Genomic DNA, 20,703 nt, shown 5'->3' on the forward strand with positions numbered 1-20,703 from the left:
AAATCTATATGCAGATAATCTGTATTATACTTCTATAGAATATACAGGGTTTTCCACTGAGGGAGAAACAACAAAACTACCACTAAAAGGCTTTTAGGTCAAAATTTCTCAAAGCTATCAGTAAATACAGACCAAAACCCCCATAGTATTTTTGATTGACTTTGAACAGTGGATGCTTGTAGGATCCTTTCAACTGTGCAGAGTCTGCAGCATATAATCGGAGGATAAAAGGTAGACAACTTCACATCTATCCAAGGGGGAAAAAAATCATCTATTTCCTTCAGTTGAGTCAAAAAATAATAATAATCCAGTTTCCCCAGAACATGAGACCATGATGAAATTATTTAGGTTAGAAATAACTTCTACGATCAAGTGAATTTCTTTTGTCTACCCAGCTCAACCCACAGATGAAATGTGAATGGTTCACTTGATAATCCTCTCCTGTACTTTGATGCTTCTAACTTTTTTTTTTTTTTTTTGGTTAAACATACCCCTCTTCACTTCATCAAAGCCTCACTTCCTGTGCCATGTTCCAGGCCTTGTACCTCACCCAAATCAATTTTCAGTTGAACTAGCAGCTGTGCTGGCACAGTACACACAGAGAGCCAGCCACGGGCGCCAGCGGTGCGGTCCCACATCTGAACACAAGTGGCCGGTTCCATGTACCCAGGGCCAAGAAACTCTACAACTCATCGGGGGAAAAACAAGGGAGGACACCTTAAACGGAAATGATACTTCTACAGAAAATTAAAAATAAGAGGAATTTCAGCAATCAGAAATGATGAAGGGTTGAGAACTTCTTGGCAGAGTGTGCAGATGCCTTTTCTTAAAAGAATATTACAGCTTGATTTGAAGCTAGTGATCCCCAGGTCCCAGAGCCACACTGAATTGGTTTGTAGCCACCAAATAAAGGTAAGTAAAACAAAGTGTTTTTTAACCAAAATATAACCTCAAAGGGTACTGTCATAACCAGAGCTACTACGGTGTATTGAGCCTTTATCTCTGGCAATCCCTACTGCCCTTGATAAACATTATCTCTTGCAACACAACAATATAGAGAAAAGATTCTATTATACCACTTTCTGTCAAGAAAACTGAAGGCTAGTAAAGTTTATAAAACTGCTCAACAATTTTGACTCCATGGTCCTAACCATTAGGCTACACTTTCCAAAAGCTTTCCTTCCAGCCAGCACTATAGATAGAGCCCCACTCTGGGCTGCACAATAGCCCCTTGATCATCTGGAAATCCCATACTTTGCAGAGTTAGCCAACTCATTCATGCAGTGATTCATGCATCAACAATATTTACTGTGTACCTGCCGTCTAAGTCGATTTTAAATTTATTTTTCAGGTGGGAAGAGAATTAGTCAATTCATGCTAAATCCCTAGCACTAGGTACATGTTGCATGAAATTTTTAAAGCAGTCCTAACAAACAACTCCCTGGTTTTTTCGCATTTTACTTTCCTTCCAAAATTCAAAATTACACAGGATTCTTTTTAAAAGAGCTGACCTTAGGGAAATACAGTACCCTTACCTCTTGTGCCCAACAGCCCTACATACAATTGCCAGAGTCATCTGTGCTCATTTTTAAAATGTAACAGTACTATGTTTCTCTCTAGTCTTTCTAAAACTCCGGATAAATTTTATGTGGATATTTGGTATTTATTTATTTATTTATTTATTTATTTATTTATTTATTTATTTAATAAATATTTGGTATTTAAACTGCAGAGAATGAAATTATATATAAAAGAGACCAACCCTCCTCTCTCTACTAGGGCACGATTGTCAGTAACTGTCACTGTATGGGTAAGAATTTTTGATGTTAGAATTGTAACAGGACCTACTTTTTGGTGGATAAGAAGACAATTTTCAGAGACTCTTGGGGTTGTAGCAAAAGTTGGTATCAATATCAATCTTCTCCATCTGAAAAATGACTGAAATACTAAAAATATGCTGAATACCAATATCAGAAACTTCATGCTGGTCCAAAGGAGTTGAGATACAACAAGTAGTAATTAAACTGAACTACAAGAGAAAACCAGGAATGAAAAACCTCATTGTCCTGTATTCAATCTGAAGCAGCCCATAAAGTGAGCATGGTTCCTTGTTCATGAAAACCTAAGAAATATTACTCAGCTATTAGAAATGACAAATACCCACCATTTGCTTCAACGTGGATGGAATTGGAGAGTATTATGCTGAGTGAAGTAAGCCAGTCGGAGAAGGACAAACATTATATGTTCTCATTCATTTGGGGAATATAAATAATAGTGAAAGGGAATATAAGGGAAGGGGGAAGAAATGTGTGGGAAATATCAGAAAGGGAGACAGAACGTAAAGACTGCTAACTCTGGGAAACGAACTAGGGGTGGTAGAAGGGGAGGAGGGCGGGGGGTGGGAGTGAATGGGTGACGGGCACTGGGGGTTATTCTGTATGTTAGTAAATTGAACACCAATAAAAAATAAATTAAAAAAAAATAAAAATAAAAATAATGTTTAAACATCAAAAAAAAAAAAAAAAAAGAAAACCTAAGAAATGGTTGACATTAGAATATACCCAGCAATTTTTAAAGTAACGTTCTTTATTCTGTCTTTCTGCCCGAAGAAACATGGGTAGAGCGACACAAACACTGATGATAAAACTCTCAGGAATGATCTCTAGAGAAATGTGTCCTCAAATCGAGTTAAACACCAAGTCCTACACACTTCAGTGCCATGTTAAGCAGGAAAATAAAAGTAAAACCCACCCATTCCTCCACAACAACTTGAAGCCAAAGCTTGGCCTCGTTCGAGGTTACGAAGTGAGAACACTGGCCCTCCAGGTCTAGTACATTTCAGAGTGTGCGCACTGCTGCCTCATGGCAAAGATGCATTAATCACCAGGCATTGATCCACTGATGGGGTGAGGACCCTGTCACATCAACTCGGTATGCATCCAGTGGGCCCCTTGATCTCAAATACTTATCGGCCATCATATTTTTATGGACAGAGCCTTGCCCTATTCATGATCTTGGCAGGAAAATAACACCCAACAGAATTCCTGGATTCATTCACTCTTTTTCTCCCAGAGATATTGTAAACATTGAATTAAATACATGTCATTTCTCCTTGAGGCAGATACTCATGTAAAATATAGGTACCCAAGTTAAAGAGTCAGGTCAGCTTCCAAGGTTCTCCTCCCTTAGAAACAATCATATTCCATTTTCAATCATACACTTCAAAGAAAAATCTGTTACAATATAAAGATTCTTTTTCAGACGTACAATCGTAAAATGTTGGAAACTGACACAATATGTGAATAATCATAGCGAAACTTGATGGAAAAATGGAATTCCTCTACCTTTTGGGATGAATATGTGAATCTGAGAAACACTTAATTGCTTGTGGTGATATTAATTAAAGTAACAGAATCAAAAATTATTTTGATATCTAAAAATAATAATTTGAACAATGTTAGAGAAAAAAATACTATTTTTTTCAGGTGATCCTTATTCCTGGAGCCCAAGAAGAAACCTAAAAGATTGTACAGTACAAATCTCTATTCAAGTACAATTGATTCTTCACAAATAACATGCTTTATTAATCAAAACATATAAAAGTCCCTCATTTGCAAAATTAACTATGACTTGTTTTGTGTACATTTTAAGATAGTCACCTGGTGACATGTGGGCTGTAATTGTAAAAGTTGTCATACTTCCTTCCATAGAGAATGATCTCTGAGGGCCCGATCCCAACCTCTCAATTGTCTACATTTCCCATTTTTCTGGAAAAACAAAATGTCCTGACCTTGCAAACTTTATGTAGAGGCTACTGCAGAAATATATCAGATCTGATGGACATGAAAGTATGATTGTAGACAGCCAGTTCTAAATTGATTCTTTTTACTTCAGACCCACAGTCTAATGTAACCGTCAAAAATCACCTCATGTTACTTAAGCTCAAGACTAATAGCTCACGTGCATGTCTATGAATCAATCTGGATTAAAAAGAGAGAGAGAGAGAGAGACAGAGAGAGGCAATTTCTTGTGTTTTTAACTTCAATGTACTAAAAACTTCAAAAAGCCAAACCTGGGGTTCTGCAAATACTTCCTTCATGTTGTTGATTGGGCCGTACGCAACTCCACTGCCTTCAAAGAGGTATAACCACTTGCTGGTCATTTCTTTTTCAAACCTAGGAACAGACCAAAAAAAAAAAAAAAGATGTATTTTTACAAATAATGTAACACAAAATTTTTTTCTCATATGGCCCTCTTTTGAAGCAACCAGTAACGACAAAAATATGTTTCTTAGGCTTTCTTTGCTCCTAGATTTGAGAATGTTACCTACAATGAAACAACATGACTTGCCCTGGAGTGGTAAGAATAGCCACTCAGAGCCCATTGTTTGAAAGTCCACCATCAGAGATATAATCACTCCTATTTCTGTCCCTGTGTGCTTTTTGACAGAGAGTCCACTGGAGAAGACAGATTGTGTGGGAAATTTTTTTTTTTTAAGATTTTACTTATTTATTCATGAGAGATGCAGAGAGAGAGAAAGAGGCAGAGATACAGGCAGAGGGAGAAGCAGGCTCCATGCAGGGAACCCGACGTGGGACTCGAACCCAGGTCTCCAGGATCACACCCTGGGCTGAAGGCAGCGCTAAACCACTGAGCCACCCGGGCTGCCCTGGGAAATGGTTTTAACTGAGCTTCAATTGTTGTATTGAGCACTTTATAATATAATAATGGTATCACAATTTTGAACATAATGTCATCATGCAAAGTGTTTTTTTAGGTCTCAGGCCTAGCACATCAGTTTAAGGTAGTTTGATAAACTAAATTATTTCTCAAAACAAAAAATAAACAAATGTAGTTGTTTTAAAAGACAGCTGTATGTTCTACTTCCATTGTATTAAAAGTACACCAAAATTAACAGCCACAACCATTGGCCTAAAAACAACCTCAGCTACTTTCCTGGAATATGATTTACTAATCAGAACACATCTAGGCATATGAAGACCAATATATATCAGTTTAGCCAACAACACTCAAATCCAGTCAAGTCCTTTACCTCTGTTTTGTTTTTTCTATAATTTAAAATCAGACTTCACAGACAACTTACTTGATTGCCTTTATTTTCTCTACGAGGTCTTGAGGAAAGGGGATCCAATTCATTAATGAGAGTCACTGTTTTATATTTCTTCTTGTTAAGACAGTGAAACAGAAAATCTTGAATCCTCAAAATAACATAGTTTGCAATATATGACGAATTCAGAATTACTAATTATTATAATAGCAAACTATTTCTAGTTAAGTAATAATCTAGGTGAAAAGAGGTTTTCTAAAAGCATTAGGTAAAATAGGTTACTGGCAGCAAGGAGAAGGCTTCATTACTATAGAAGGACAAGTGGAAATATAGTAGAAATAGTTAGTATTCATGGACTTCCATTCAGCAATCTTAGACATAACTAGAATTAATATTAGATTGGCAGATTCCATGAAATTATATTGGAGAAAGGCACTACTTCTTCCACTGTTTAAAACAAGGGTAAAATATCAATACTTGGAGGATACTTTTCTGATCTGTCTGATGACTGAAGATTTTTCATTATACATTTTAATTACAGCCAGTAGTGTTAACCATCCCTACTTAGGACACAAATACCTAACTTCTACATACTGAAAAACATTTTTTCATGGGAACGTCACTGTGCAAGATAAAATGTCTTACACTAATCGATTCTTTACATCCTTATTTTCCTTTCAATGACTGTTAAAATCATCTCCTGGCCAAGACTTCCTAAGACATATATGTCACCAGAATGATATATGCTGAAAGAATAAAAGAGATACTTTGAACCTGGAGCCTTGTCACTCATGGTGTCAATTATTTAAGGTTCCATAAGCAGAGTGTTATCGTGGTTAACCTGATAAATTTGCAAGACAAGTGAATTTATCACCACTGGACTCACCCAAGTGGCCTGAAAGATCTGCACAGAAAATGCATGTCAGGATCCAAACAAACCCTTAGCTGCAGGCTTGCCAACAGAAAACTCAGGGGAATGGATGAAGTTTTAGTATTTATATAAGCTTTTCACCACTGGGCAAAAGAGAGGGATTTATTTCATGTTATGGAAAACAACAAATGCACTTTGGAAATGAGACTGAGGAGAGAGGTAGTGTCTGGAGCTGCAGTTGTGACCACTGTTTGTGTATTGGCGTGGGCGTGGGCATGGACGTGTTCATGAATGCCTTCAACTCAAGCGGCCAGAGATGGAACATCGCGGCATTCTGCTGCTCCCAGAGGACGCATCCATCATTTTCTTCTGAAAATCTATCTCTTGATCTAAATCTGATGTGGGATCCTTTCCTTTATCTATGCAAAAAAAGCTGTAAGCACATGTTTTTGTTAACCACAAAAATGCTGCTAAAAAAAAAATGGTAAGAGCTATTCTAAATCACTTAGGGCAATACAATACTGAAAATAAGACAGGAAAGGTGTCCTCAGATGCAGTGTAGTGAGCCTCAAAGCTAGAGCCTCCTCTGCAAAGTTTCTGGGAACTCTTAAAACAATTCAGACTTAATTGTGAACTTGCTAAATTAACCCATATTTTAAATTTAAGATTTTTGCTGAATTCACTTGCTGTCAGAATGGGTATCGCTACTCAGATTGAATCATTCAGGTAGATGATACACTGGTACCTGAAGATGGACCTGAGTTTAAATTTCTTAGCGTCAAAATCAGACTTAAAGAACAAACAAAAAAACTCTTTTCTTTAGAGAATGGATTAAAGTTGCAGCCAAATCCAAGACCAGAGAGAAACTAAGAGATAGAGGGCCATGAAGATGGCGTTGGAAATAATGCTAACATTAATGATCATTAAATGCTGGCTACTAAGTTGTTTGGTGTATATCTTATAGCTTTTATCCTCACAAGCACACTGTAGAGGAAGTATTATTCTCATATGACCAATAGGAAACTCAGGTTTGGAGAAATTACGTTGCTCAAATTCATAAAGCTTTGTACCCCCCCAAACTTTTTTGAGGTGTAACTGATCAATAAAAATTGTATATATTGAGTTTGTACAACATGGTTTTTAGAGTACAGTGTAGTTCAGTGATTGAATCTACTTATACATCATAAAATGATTACCACAATCAGATTAATTTATACATCCTTCACCTCATGGTTACCATTGATATGTGTGTACGTGTATGTGTATGTGTGTGGCAAGAACATTTAAGACCTACCTAAGAACACTGAAGTATAAAATATGGCGTTGTCTTCAATAACCATGCTATACATTGAATTCTCAGAATCTTTTCATCTTATAATTGAAAGCTGGTACTCTTTGACTGGTTTTGCCCCATTTCTCTCACACCGTAGTCCTGGGAAACCACCATTCAACACTCTGGTTCTGTGAGTTTAACTTTTGAGATTCCATGCATAAGTGAGATCATGCAGTATTTGTATTTCTGTGTCTGGCTTGTTTCACTTAGCACTAAGATGCTTCTTCACTTCCATCCTATATACCTCAAGATATATCTCCTTACATTAATACACATTCATTCATTCCTGATGCTTTTAGCAATAGTTTGTTTTGTCCCAGTCATGGGGATTACAACAATAAAAACATCCCTGTTTTCAAAGATTATACAGCCTGATGGAGAACACAGCTTAAGGAAACTGCTGATTTGCAATGCTAGATGCTGAGACAAAAATGAGTGTACAGCCTGAAGTACCAAAAAGGAGACCTGAACTGGGCCTGGGGCAGTCAGGAAAGAGTTCAAAAGCCAGGTGACATTTGAGCCAGCTGCTGAATGATGAGTTTAGCATTTTCATTTGGAAGATGGAAAGAAGGGTCTTCCAGAGAGGGCCAGGTATGCAAAGACCCCACTTGGAAAGAATCTAAAAAAGCTCCTGTGCCCTGAGTGGTGAAAGATGAAATAGGAAAAGAAGGTTAGAACCAGAGTGCAAGGTGTCTTGTCTACTGTGCTAAGGATATTGGATTTCTGCTGGGCCATGAGGAACCCAGAGAGGTCTTTCAGCAGGACTTGTTCACCAGCACCTTTTCTTACCCAATGGCCAAGAGTCTTCAGTGACTGCTACCCAAAATTCTTTTCAGAGTCCTCATCCTACCTGCTCTCTGTGCATTTGATGCTATTGACTATTCTATTTTTACATCCCATGCTCCCGTAGTTATTGGATTTTTAATACCTCTTTAACCATTTGTTTCTTTTATTAATTCTTTTACCTCTTCCTTCCGGTCCCAATTTTCTTTGTTCTCTTTCATTCATCTAAGCAATCGTGTTGTCTTCATGCAGATGATACCTAAATCTCTATTTCCAGCCCTAACTTTTTTCCAGGTCCCTCTTCCCAGTTACCACGGGATATTTCCACTCAGATGCACATAAACACAACATGTGGGGTGCCTAGGTGGCTCAGTGGCTGAGCCTCTGTCTTCCGCTCAGGGCATGATCCTGGGGTCCTGGGATCAAGTCTTACATTAGGCTCCCTGCAGAGAGCCTGCTTCTCCCTCTGCCTGTGTCTCTGCCTCTCTCTGTGTGTCACTCATGAATAAATAAAAAAAAAAAAAAAAACACACACAACATGCCTGTGGATGACTAAGATTTCATTTCCCCCATAAACCTTGTATTGCTCCCTTGCTTGAATTCACACTCTTGGCTAAACTGGGAACTCTTTCTTTACATCATCTCTTATAATTCATACATAATTGGGCCACAGGATCAATTTTTTAACAGTTAAGTTTTATTTGTCTAGTCCCACCATTACTACCACAATTCAGGCCCTTGATCCTTCTTTACACTTGGACTATGGCAACAGTTGATTAAAAATTCACTGCCTCCAATTTTCCTCCATTCAGTAAAATGAATTTTAGATACGTCTCAAATCTGTCCAGTTGTCTCTTTCCCAAGGATTACTATTTTCTCTCACACTAGAGAAACAGACTGTTTCTTCACTGCTACACCCCCATAACTTAGAACACAGTTGACACTCAATATTTGCTGAATGAATGAATACATGACTAACTGGTCAGAATAAGAGGGTCTCAGTCACATTACCTTGACTAAATGGGGTGGATTAATTTCTCCCAAAACCTTGCTGAGACTTTAGATCTTGAGGCTGGGAGAAGGAAGAAAGGGAATTTGAAGGCTTAAATGTAATATCACAGTATCTCTTCTTCTCCTATACTGGTCTCAAAAGTCTTCATAGAAATATATCTTATCAAAATAAGTTTCAAGTTCCCAACAACTAACTTATAAACAAAGTACTATGACTTATGGACAGACTATGTTACCAGAAAATCATAAGATCTCAGGAATTCTAAAGACCTTAAAAACTATCTATTGTTTGGGGTGCCTGGGTTGCTCAGTTGGTTATGCACCTGATTCTTGGTTTTTGTTTTTGTTTTTAAAGATTTTATTTATTTATTCATGAGAGGCAGAGATACAGGCAGAGGGAGAAGCAGGCTCCATGCAGGGAGCCCAACGTGGGACTCGATCCCGGGTCTCCAGGATCAGGCCCTGGGCTGAAGGCAGCGCTAAACCGCTGAGCCACAGGGGCTGCCTTGATTCTTGGTTTTGTGCAGGTCCTTATCTTGTAGCTTGTGAGACTGAGCTCCATGTTGGCTCTGCACTTGGTGGGAGTCTCCTTGGATATTCTCTCTCTGTACCCTTTCCCCTACTCATGCTCTCTCTCTAATAAATAAATAAATCTTTAAAAAACATTATCTATTGCTTTCTGTGGTCCTACAAAATCATCCTATTATGTGCACTGAAAATATTTCTAGCAATCGGGAACACAGTGGCAGTGCAGTTGCCAAAAGTCTTCAAACACAGTAAGTATGCTGCAATAGTAAAAGCCATGAGATGTGGATAGATCCAGGTTTGAGTCAGAGCCCCAGCAACTCCCATCTATATGACCTTAATAAAAATATAGGTGAATAACAGTCACAACTTTTCAAATCAAATCTTAATTCTCACAACAACCCTGCAACATAGGTATCAGCATTATGCTCATTTTAAAGATGAGCAATCCAAGGTTTAGTGAGGTTAAGTGACCTTTTTAAGTCATATTAAGTAGCCAAGCTAGATAGAAGTCTATACTGGGTCCCAAGCCCGTGTGTTAACCATCACTTTCTACTGCCTGAATCTAGGTAGCAAAGTCCAGGAGAGCAGACCAGACAAAGCTCTGTCAAACATGCACTGCCAAAGGCCAGCCCCACTGAGGGATTACAAGGAGGATTTGAAGCCTAGCATCTTGCTGTTACAATGAATTAAGAGCCTTTAATGTACCAGACACCGTGAGAAATACTTTGTATATATTATTTCTAGTCCTCACAATCCTGTGAGGTGAGTTTCATGATTCTGATAACTAAAGCTAAGGCACAGGGAAGTCAAGGTGGGAGGTATACATAAGAGAAGGCTCAAATCAATCAGCTGGTTGTGTGCTGAACTGGTTTTTCTCTCTGCTTGTTCAGTAGGGTACACCTGCTAGAAGTAAGCATCAACCCAGTCAAGTCTAGCACACAGGCCACTGGCCAACCAGAGTTGGGGGACAGAGGGTAGGTAACTCCGTACTGGGTGAGTTGCCTAGGCTCCAATATTCCCAATTTCTTTCCCACTGACCATTGACCAAATTCTATGGTCCTATGATGTCTCATAATATTGACCACCATATTTCAATCTGATCTTTTCAAGAACCTTATGAGAAAGGAGAAGCTATCCTTATTTTGAAGATGAAAAAATTGAAGCATAATTGAGACTCATACTCAAGTCTTTGTATTCCAGGCTCAGAGTTCACCTCACTATGCACTGCTGTCATTTATGAAAGGTATTCAACAAATAAATCAATAAAGAGATGTATTTCCTAGCCTCACCAGGCTTTGTGATGGTGATAAGTTGCTTAACTTCTCTGAGCTCCAATTTTCTCATCTACTATAAGAAAATTATAGTTGTAGATTGTTAACACAGCACTTAGCACTTAGTAAGTATCCAATAACTGCTATTTCACGTAGTAGTGGCATCACTTACACTAAACCTAAATACAGTAATATGTCTAAAATTATAAATCCAAAGAAGGAGTTTTAGCAATTTATATAGTGGATCCTATTTATTGTTGATCATCTCTCAGATATTTTATGGTTATGAAAGTATAAGAATACATATGTCAAATCAGTATATTGTGCATTAAAACTAATACAATGTTATATGTCAATTAAAGTTGACCTTTACATAACATCTATTTGAACTGTGTGGGTCCACTTACACATAGTTGTTTTTTTTTTAATAAATACAATACTGCAAATGTATTTTCTCTTCCTTATGATTTTCTTAATAACATTTTTCTTTATTGTAAGAATTCGGTATAAAAAACATATAACATGCAAAATGGGTTAATCGATTATTTACGTCATCAGTACGGCTTCTAGTCAACAGCAGCCTATCACTAGTTAAATTTGGGGGTAGCCAAAGTTATATACAGATTTTCAACTGTATAGGGGTCTGGCACCCCTGACCCCTGTGTAGTATAAGGGTCAACTGTATATCTCAAACAAAAATTACTTTTAAAGATAAAGAGTCAAAGCCTTCAGGACTTCTGAAATGTATTTAAATGCTACCTTGCTGTTATTTTTTCTTCTAGAAAATGCCACTGTACTGAAGCCTCTAGGGGATTGGTGATGACACCAGCATCAGGAATCTCAACTAGTGTTCATTACACCTGGAAATCCCATAGCAGGTAGTGACAATGCAGAGATTTCAATAAAATAATAAAGCAAACACGTCTTACCAGGACTGCTGAAACTATTTAAAGGGGTATCAACATCAATACAGCTTGTGGAGAAGGCACAGAGGTTAAATCTTATCTTTTTATCTCATCCAAGTGGTTCAGAGGAAGTCCAAAGTCTCAGTTCCTGCCTGTGATAAGAGAATGCCTACTGGGAGTCACCCTGTGTCCATAACTAGGTAAAGTCTCATTTCCCTAAGAGGTTCTTAGGTGCCCCTGGACCATATCTAGTGATTTAAAAAAGTCAGTGACAGCAACTTGAAGCCTTTGCCCTTGATCCTTACATCCCACTAGACTTTTTGAGATGCTTAAAGACACTTTCTTCTATGATTTTCAGAGTTTCTTGAGCAGAGAATATGGCAACATTTGTGGCAAAAGTAAAATCATATATGCCTCTTGGTTTCATGAATTTTTCCCCACTTTTGGGTCAGAACAGAAAAGTATTTCAAGGATAAACTATATACAGAGACTCTGTGACAAGACTTTAAATCTTTGAATCCCCTCAATCATTTTTCCACATAAAAATTCAGGACTCAAGAATGTAAGTTATTTTGGGGGTCTAGTTAGTTGTATTTTCAGAGAGGTTTTACATGAAAATCCAAATGTAACTTAACTAACATTGGAATACGACTTTATGTTGTAAAAGCAATCTTCAATGCACACAATGATTTGTTCATATAATTGGAAATATGAATTAATTTGCAAAAAATTTTCGTATTTTTTGCCTAAGTAGAAAGGTATACCTGTTCTTGCTGCTATACTGTTTCTATGGTAGAGTTGTAGGTTTGCCAACCATGGTTTTCTGAAAATAAGCTTCAATATTTATATGCCCAGAACCCATCATCTTTTAAAATTTGTACACAGTAGTTCCATCCCCTTATACAAATAAATACAAATACATTTGTGGATTTTCCCTGGAGGTGGCTCTTCGAAGAGTGGAGAGAAACCTCTTCACACCTCACCTTCTTGATTTACAAAAGACTGTGTCTCTAATCTCCAAATAATTTTGCAAAAAAACAGAAAGCTAGATATCTTCCAGAGACTTAACACAAACAGTGGAGAATTGCAAAACACATTACACTGGAAGACAGTAAGAGCTGAACAGAACTTTGTAAAGATATGCTGTCCATACAACATACAAGTTTTCAGAAGAGTTTATTTCAATATCATAGCAACGCTTCCCTAAGATTTTTAAAAGAAAATTCAAGAATATGATCTACTAGAGTTCGTTCTTAAATTATTGTTTTGTTTTATTTTGTTCTTGTAAAATATTTCAAACATTCCAAAAAGTACAGAAAGAGAAAACTATAGAAAGGAAAATAATACAAATTCTTATGCCCCCCTCACCCACCCATCTATATCATTTGAATCTTAACATTTTATAGCATATGTGTTTCACATATTTAGGGAACAAAATGTTACCGACAGATGTGAAGTCCCTTTTGTATCTCTCCTCTACCTATTGTCCTTCTTCTTCTCTTCCGAAGAAACACCATCCTATGACATACCCATGTATGTTTGCACTAATGCATGAGTGATATAAAGTATCATGTGGGTTTTTTAACTTTATACTGGCCTTGCTTTTCCATCGAAGACTTTAAATTTAACATCTCTCTGTATTCATACTTTTGGATTTGCCTTACGTGTTTTAACCACCGGGCACATTCCTGTGTGAATATCCCATGGTTTATCTTTTCTCCTACTTATGGTCCATTGTTTCCAGTCTCTTACTATTACCCACAATGCTTTAATGGAAACTTATACTTTTCTCTGTCTATTCCAATAGGATTGATTCCCTAAGATATACTCAGAGAAGAATTGTTGAGTCATAAAGGGGACACATCACCAACCATATTAGATTTTGCCAGACTGTTCTCCAAAGAGCTTGCTCCCAATTTTTGCTTCTTCCATGCTCCATATTCTCATTAACTTTTGTTGTTGTCAGGCTCATGTTCTGTAATCTTATGGAGGTGAAGTTATATCTCATGGTTACTTTAAGTTGCATTTCTCACAACTGGAGAAATTCAACATCTCTTCACAAGCTTAAAGGCTATTAGATGGGATTTTTTTCCCCTTTTCTTTCCTCTTTGTATTTTTTGTACATTTCTCAGTTGAACTATTTTTCTTTTCTTTTATTAACTAACTTATGCACTTTAAATTTCTTCTAGACTATAGCTCATCTTTTAGCCTTATTTACCTTTTCATACAGAAACTAGTAACTTTAATGCAGATAAATCATGATTCTTGTCCTTTAACGTTTTTGCTTTTTCTGTTGACTTAAGTAGTATCTAGCTTATAAGCTTGTCATGAGGAATTAAATTTAAAGGTTTATAAAACACTACCTGGTACAAGTGCTACATAAGTTATGTTAAATAAATAAAATACACTTTTACAATACTGGGAAGGCAAACTGTTGGCAAGGACGGGGAAGACACTAGAAGTTTTGGAAACAAAAATTTGGTACAGGGCTACATCTCATAAATGTATAGCCTACAGATAACGTCTCTTTGGACAAACATGAGCAAACCCAAACCAAACCAATAGGATTCCATAAGATCCTGGCTGAAATCTACAATGCAGTAACTATAAACAGGCCTGTGACACTTCTATAACCCACAGAGAAACAGCTGGAATTTGTTGGTTGGCGTTTCTACCGTAAACAGAACCACAGATTTAGTATTTCCTGTAATCTTCTCAGACCTTATTTCCTCTTAGGAATTTATCTCTACTATTACTGATAAATTACGGTTAAAGTCATCCTTTTTTTCCCCTCTAGCATTCACTAGCTCTCTCCTTTGTCTGAATGTCAAGCCACAGGCCACACAAAAGATGGAGTACAAGTCCATTCAGGGAATCGAGTCACTGCCTTCCAGTGCAGGGTCACTCACTACTTTTCGTACATCTTGTTCTTCAACACATCAAGACATTTACTATGCTGAGTAGCCACTATTTTGTAAGGTTCACACTAATTATTGCCATATTCATAATCCTGGTCCATACTAATGATAATTCAGAGTTCAAAAACATACTCTGTTTTGTACAGATTTTAAATGAAATGCAGGTCATACATTACAAAGGTGTGACCAGCATTGGCTGTGACTGTCCATACAGCCCAAGCAGTATCACTGCACACATGATATAAGAAAGTTGCCCACATTGTCAAGGTCCAGTGGTACCTTACTCCAGGACTTCTCAAACTAAAAAGTAAGCCTCTTGAGTTGAGATCTCTTTGTGAATAACTACTAGTAGAGCAATATGCAATTATTGTGGAAAAAATATTTGTGTATCAACAGACATAAAAAGAAGAAATAAAATCAATGATAACCTTACCACACAGAAATAATTTTAGTTTAAACATATCCTTCAGCATTTTTTGAATGAATATAATTTTAAGAAATTTAAAAGGGATCAAAATGGGTTTTTCTTCTTTTATTGTATTAAAATACACATAAAATTTACCATCCTAACCATTTTTTAAGTGTACAATTCAGTGGCATTAGAAACATTCACTTTGTTGTGCAATAATTACCACCATTCATGCCCTTAACTCTCTCCACCTTGTAAAACTGAAACTCGATATCTTTTAAACACTAATTCCCCATCTCTCCTCCCCTCCAGGCCCTGGCAACCACCATTCTACTTTCTGTCTCTATGATTTTGACTACTCTAAGTACCTCATATGAGTGGAATCACACAGTATTTGTCTCTTTGTGACTAGTTTATTTCACTTAGCATAATGTCTTCAAGGTTCGTTCATGTTGAAGAATACTACAAAGTTTCCTTCCTTTTTAAGACTAACTAGAAATTACAAAACACCTCTGAAATAAATTAAAGACCTAAATAAATGGAAACATGTCCCATGTTCATGGATTATAAGACTGAATATAGTTAAAATATCAATATTATTCAAAGCAATCTACAGATTCAGTGCACTTCCTATTGAAATAGGAAATTCTAGAAATAGAAAAACCAATCCCCAAATTCAAATGGAATCTCAAGGAACTCCAGATAGCCAAAACAATCCTGAAAAAGAACAATACTAGAGGACCCTCACTTCCTGATTTCAAAACTTACTACAAAGCTACAGTAATCAAAGTAGTGTGGGTTTTGCATAAAGACAGACATAGAGACTAACAGAAAAGAATAGAGAGCCCAGAAATAAACCTTCACATTTACAGTCAGATGATTTCTGATATGGTGCCAAGACCATTCAAAGAGGGAAAGGATGGTTTTCTGACAAATGATGCAGGGAAAACTGTATATCCACATGCAAAAGAATGAAGTTGGAACCTTATCTAACACCATATCCAAAAATTAACTCAAAATGGATCATGGACCTAAATGTAAGACTTAAAACAATAAAAGCCTGAGAAGAGGACATAGGACAAAAGCTTCACAAATCGTTGACTTGGCAACAATTTCTTGGATAGGACATCAAAGGCACAGCTAACAAAAGAAAAAAACAGACCAATTGGACTTTGTGAAAGTTTTACAAACTTGTACACCAAAAGACACTATTCATAAGTAAAAGGGCCATGCACAAAATGGGAAAAAATATTTGCAAGTCATATATCTGATAAGGGATTCACATATACAGAGAACTCCAAAAACTCAACAACAAAATCACATAATTCAAAAATGGCCCAAAGGACTCAAATAGCATTTCTCCAAAGCACATGAAAAGATGTTCATCATTAATCATTAGTGAAATGCAAATGAAAATTACAAAGGGATACCACCTCAATCTCATTAGTACAGCTACTATTAAAAACAACAACAACAACCAACAAACAGAACCACAAGTGTTAGTTAGCAAGAAGGTGGTGGGATTGGAACACAAAATTCAGTGTCTTCTTCCCAGGGGGCAACAGGAAGATGACATAGGTTAGTAACACACAGATGGACTCACACTCTGGTTTTTGAATGAGTATACATTCATGGGCATTCATTATATTATTTTTGCTTTAACATTTAAATATTACCTATTTTTAAAATGCTTTTTATGACATGATGTAGATTACCTTGTGTGTCCAGATTCTACAGACACTCTGTTGTTTCTATCTTTATTCTTTCCCCTACTTTGGTTTTATACCTTGGAGACTCCACTTAGTCAGATATTAGGATTTTTTTTCCCAACCATCTTCATCATCTGGTGCTTTCTACAAATTCTTGTTAAAAATATATTTTCCATTGCTTTTTGATTTTTACAATTTTCTTTATTTTCACTATTTTCCTGAAGAATTGTCTGTGTCGATTCCCCTTTATGTTCCTTATAACTTAATCTTGTTTTCTTTTGTATCTAATATTTTCCTAAATATCTAATATTTTGCATCTAATATTTTTTGCTTAATTTCTGTGTGTTTCAAATTCTTAATCAAATTACTCTTTCATATCTGCCATCATTTTTAGTGTCTTTTACTCCATTTTTATCTGTTGTATGGGTATGTCTTTATGGCATGTTTTCACTACCTATAGGAATATGATTTTGCAAATTCTCTTTTTTCAATTTTATAATAACTCTGTATAGGATTTGAATCTCAGCACTATCCTGTTACTTTCTTTTTTTTCTGTAAAATTAGTTCTCCTGAACTTTTAAAAGGAGATTTGGTTTAAATAGTCTTAACTTACTAACAGAATTCCATCTTCAGTTTTTTTGTGTAGTATTTAAAAATATATAGGGTAGCTTGTTTTCCAAAATTTCTTGGCTCTGTCCTCCTCTCTTTTAACTGTATGTTCTGTCCTTATATCTCATGTCCATAACCTGCTCAAATTTTTACTTCACTCCCTGCAGTTTTTCAGCATAGAGCCATCTCCTGGAGTGTAATTTTCAAAGATTCGTAGCAACTATTCTGCCTCAGTGTCTTCAGAGCTTACCAGGAACCCCCTACACTCAGCCACCAGTTTCAGTTACTGTTCTCATAATTGCTCTTCCCTTTCTGAAGAATGTCTCTAGGTTATTCCAGACCTGGGCTCAAGTCTATGTGAGAGGTCCCAATGCTACTCTCTATTTTTTCTCTTTTAGAAAGATGCTGCTGCTATTCCGGTCCTATGGCTTTTGATGGCGTGTCCCCGCTCATTTATACTTTGAGGTTCGAGAGGATTCCTTGTCCTTCTGTCATAAAAGTTTTCCATGTTTTTTCTCATTTTGTTCTTTAGTGGCGTTGTTTTTATGTGGAGATTTGGGAGATCCAAAAATGATGCCACCACTGCCACTACCATCTTCCCAGAAGTTCAAGGGTATTATTTTTAAGAGCTCTGGAGAAGCTTCCTTATAGATTACAAGATGGACACCATTTCAAGCTGCAAAGAAACTCATTTATGATTCAATTTTTATTATGTTTCCTGGCCAAGCGCTCAACCTCTTATCACCTGGCCAACAGGCACCTTTTCATTACTTGCTTCTAGTCCTGAGCATATAATCCAGGTGATTTATGATGTCCTTCTCTTCTACTCACTTGAAATACATATTTAGACCATCAGCATCATATCAAACATAATCTAAATCCAGGTATATGGAAATAGAAAGCAACACACCATAAAATGAAAGCCTGAAACTGCTCCTTAATTTTCCTGTTTCAAAACCCTGTTTTTTAATACATCTCTACTGAATTTGACTTACACTTTTTAAACAAAAGATATTTTCAAATGACGTATGAAAATCTACTACTCCACAGGTTTGCCCACCTTCTCTTCTGGTGTCTTCCATGAATGAACAGCCTTAGGAAAGGGCGCATTATTTTGTTACTGTATATAACACACTAACATGAAAATGATATGGAGGAAAAAAGTTATAGGATAGAGAATGCAATCTTTTTATTCCAAAGAATCCCAGAGGCAGAATGAATTCTATGGCAATGTCCTCCAATTCATAAAACCCAGAAGAGTGGTGATCCTACCTGTTTCGCATGTCAATAGTACAGAAGGTACCCTGCCAGGGAAGACAGTACTTTGAGAAGGAACTCACTTCACATTTCGAAATTTCTGAATAAGGATTTTATCTTCCCAATCTTTCTGCTCCTTTCCCATCCTCCCTAGACCCACTCACCTTGGTCTCCTTTCCCAGGGGAGAGCCTAAAATTCTTTCCAGGGGAGAACCAATGCTATAAATGTTAGAACACAACTGTTCACCTCCATCCTAGAATCTGCCTCTGAAAACGTCTTCCCATTGATCCTCGCCGAGTCCTGAGGAGCCTCATACCATGTTCTTTCCTTACACCCAGCCATTTAACATTTTAAAACAGCAGTCATGCCCTTCCATCAAGTCCTCTCTACTGTAAATTAGAACACCCTAACATCCTTTACCTACTCCTCAACATGGCGTATATAAAGAATTTATACAATTCATAGCCTACCCGTCAGTGGAGAAAAACATTTTATTCAAAGGGAAAAGATGAAAATAAATCATCACAGAAAAACATGCTCAGCCCCACTTGTAATTTAAGAAATGCAAGTTAAATGATTTGAGGTATCATTATACACTGTAAGAAGTGGGAACAAAAGTATGGTTACATATTACTGAGGTCCTACAAATTAGCTCAGATTTTCTTGAAAACAATCTGTTAAGAAGTAATAAGAACTATAAATCTGTTCATGCAGTTTGAATGATTCCATTTGTACAGTGATATTCAAATCAAAAGCTTCTAATGCAGTAAAAAAGTAAAAATATCCTAAATGCCTAGAAAACAGCAAAATGCCTTTGTATACTACAGAATATTTATACAACAGGTTAGTACATAAGCAATTTAAAGTAAATATATAGCCAATATACACTAAATACTTTATACAATATACACAAAAATACTTTAGGAAATGCAAAAACAGAACTCACAATTGTATGTGCATATAATTATATCTAATTATGTATATACATTAACAAAACTCCACAAAACAATTTGGCAAGATATAAATAGAACTAAGTGTTCATCGTATTCTTTTTTCCTTCAAAATTTCTCAAATCCTTAAAAGAAACCAAGATGATTAAAGCAGTTTCATGGCTTCATGAAGAATATTGGGATCCCCACTAACTGTAAATACTATGAAGGAGGAAATGAGCCTGGCTGTTTTTCTGTTCTTATACCAGGACAGAGCCTGACATGTGAGAGCTGACATTTATATAGCATATTCTCTGTGCCAGCCATTGTTTTAATCTCTTTACATGGATTACACATTTAACACAAAAGGCCTGTAACATAAATACTATTATCGTCCCCATTTGATAGATAGATGCCCAATAACCTGAGGCATTGATTAAGAGGTTTAAGTGACTTGGCAAAGTCACATGGTCAGGATGTAGGATGAGAACCCAGACAGTATGAGCTCCAGAATCCATGCTCTTCTCACCCTTTCCCTATGCTGTACCACTTCAGTAAATGAAGAAGTGAGCAACAAAAACTGGCTGAATAGATGTATATATGAAGAATGGATCAATGGATTCATTAACCGACTGACTTATGAATTATTTGCATTTACTCTCTCTGGAATCCGAGAAAGGCAACTGATATATTAAACCCCTTTTCCACTCTGGTGCTGTGCTAGGTGCTTTCATACATTATCTCACTAAATCATAGCAGCAATGTTGCAAGGATGCATTATTACTGCCATAACTGCCCAATATGAAGAAACTGAGATTTGTTCATTTGCTGTTGAATCTTGGCAAGGTTATCCTGAGATACAAGAATGGTGCTTAGCAGAATAGGAGCTCAATATATATTTGTTGAATGCAGGACTTTAAAGTAACTTTTCAAAACTTAGAAAAAGAAGTAGTAAGAATTAGCAGCCAATAAGATTTTCTCTTTTTTTTTTTAAGATTTTTATTTATTTATTTGACAGAGAGAGAGAGAGAAAGAGAGCAAGGGGAAGAGCAGAGCAAGAGAGAGAAGCAGGCTCTCAGCTGAGCAGAGAGCCTGATGCAG

The 20,703-nt window shown here is 36.6% G+C and overlaps 1 protein-coding gene across 2 annotated transcripts in view; it reads right to left on the minus strand.

The window, feature by feature from the left end:
- The window catches only part of SUGCT (succinyl-CoA:glutarate-CoA transferase), a 713,960-nt gene that overhangs the window by 358,872 nt on the left and 334,385 nt on the right, over positions 1-20,703 (minus strand). For both annotated transcript variants that reach the window (XM_025449593.3, XM_025449590.3), the window contains one exon: positions 4,073-4,175. In XM_025449593.3, coding sequence (XP_025305378.1) covers positions 4,073-4,175 — 103 coding nt within the window. The remainder of the gene's footprint in view (positions 1-4,072; positions 4,176-20,703) is intronic.

Source organism: Canis lupus, chromosome 18, assembly GCF_003254725.2.
Source record: "Canis lupus dingo isolate Sandy chromosome 18, ASM325472v2, whole genome shotgun sequence".
NCBI classification, from domain to species: Eukaryota; Metazoa; Chordata; class Mammalia; order Carnivora; family Canidae; genus Canis; species Canis lupus.